The sequence below is a fragment of the Nestor notabilis genome, unplaced genomic scaffold, assembly GCF_000696875.1.
Source record: "Nestor notabilis isolate BGI_N333 unplaced genomic scaffold, ASM69687v1 scaffold19735, whole genome shotgun sequence".
Taxonomy (NCBI): domain Eukaryota; kingdom Metazoa; phylum Chordata; class Aves; order Psittaciformes; family Psittacidae; genus Nestor; species Nestor notabilis.
Window position 1 is genome coordinate 14,087 of NW_009929127.1, and position 1,074 is coordinate 15,160.

A 1,074-nucleotide genomic window follows, 5' to 3' on the forward strand; every position below is an offset into this window, starting at 1 on the left:
GGCTTTGAGGCCCCAGCCATCGTGCTGGCCACTTGGCAAACGCCTGCTGAGGCAGAGCAGGGTCTGCACAGCCTGGTGGTGCTGAGCCACAGGAGGAGAGGATGGTGTTAGGAAGGGACCTGGGATGGTTGAAGTGTTTGGAAAAGGAATGTGCTCCTGGTTACACTGCACTGTCTCCTCCCAGAGATTGGCACAGAGAGGGCCTGTTACCGAGACATGTCCTCCTTCCCTGAGACCAAGGCGGAGAAGTACGTCAACAAGATCAAAGGCAAGAAGTTCCTGCAGTACAACCGCCTGCAGCTCTCCCGCATCTACCCCAAGGGCCAGCGCCTTGACTCCTCCAACTACGACCCGCTGCCCATGTGGATCTGCGGCAGCCAGCTTGTGGCACTCCACTTCCAGACCCCACGTTAGGGCTGCGGGATGAGGCCGGCGCCCTGCCTGCACCCCTGCCCTGGTCCTGCCCAGAGCAGGGCCCAGGAGGGGCTCTGCAGGGAGCCAGACTCAGTGGTCACGTCCATGGGTGCCACGGGGCAGATGTGCTCCAGAGGGCTGGGTTGACCAAGCAGCTGGGCTGAGCCAGCAGGTTGTGGTGCCACAAAGACAGGATGAAGTGGAGAGGGAGCAGGAGTCCCGAGGTCCCTGGTGACAGGCAGGGGACAGTGCAGTTCCAGCTTCCACTCCTGCTCCTGCCGTGCTATCCTGCCTTCCCCTGGCCCTTGCCAGCCCCTGCTGGGAGCTCACCAGCCCACCAGAGAGCTACATGCCTCTTTTACTGCTGGCTTTGCCATTCCATTTGGGAATTCAAGCATCTCACAGGGTGGTTTGGCAAACGCAAGAGCCAGTACAAGGGAAGATGAAAGGAGAGGGAGGGAAAAGAGGTGACCCATGGAGCAGCGGGCAGTTGGGCAGGTCATGAGGAAGTTACCCCGGGCTACAGTGAAGCTGTGGTGCACCAGGCACTGCCAAGGGATGGGCCACATCCCCTTCAAAGGGCTTGTACAAGGCACCAGTCACCTGGGTGATGTGGCTGGTGGCACAGGCACGGGGTCTCCTCCCTCCATCTCCTGCCTG

The 1,074-nt window shown here is 60.7% G+C and overlaps 1 protein-coding gene across 1 annotated transcript in view; it reads left to right on the top strand.

The window, feature by feature from the left end:
- LOC104405992 (1-phosphatidylinositol 4,5-bisphosphate phosphodiesterase gamma-1-like) overlaps positions 1 to 1,074 on the top strand; it is a gene marked incomplete at its 5' end in the record, with an annotated part of 18,182 nt that overhangs the window by 12,853 nt on the left and 4,255 nt on the right. Inside the window, 1 exon segment of the mRNA XM_010014848.1 lies at positions 185 to 409. Coding sequence (XP_010013150.1) covers positions 185 to 409 — 225 coding nt within the window.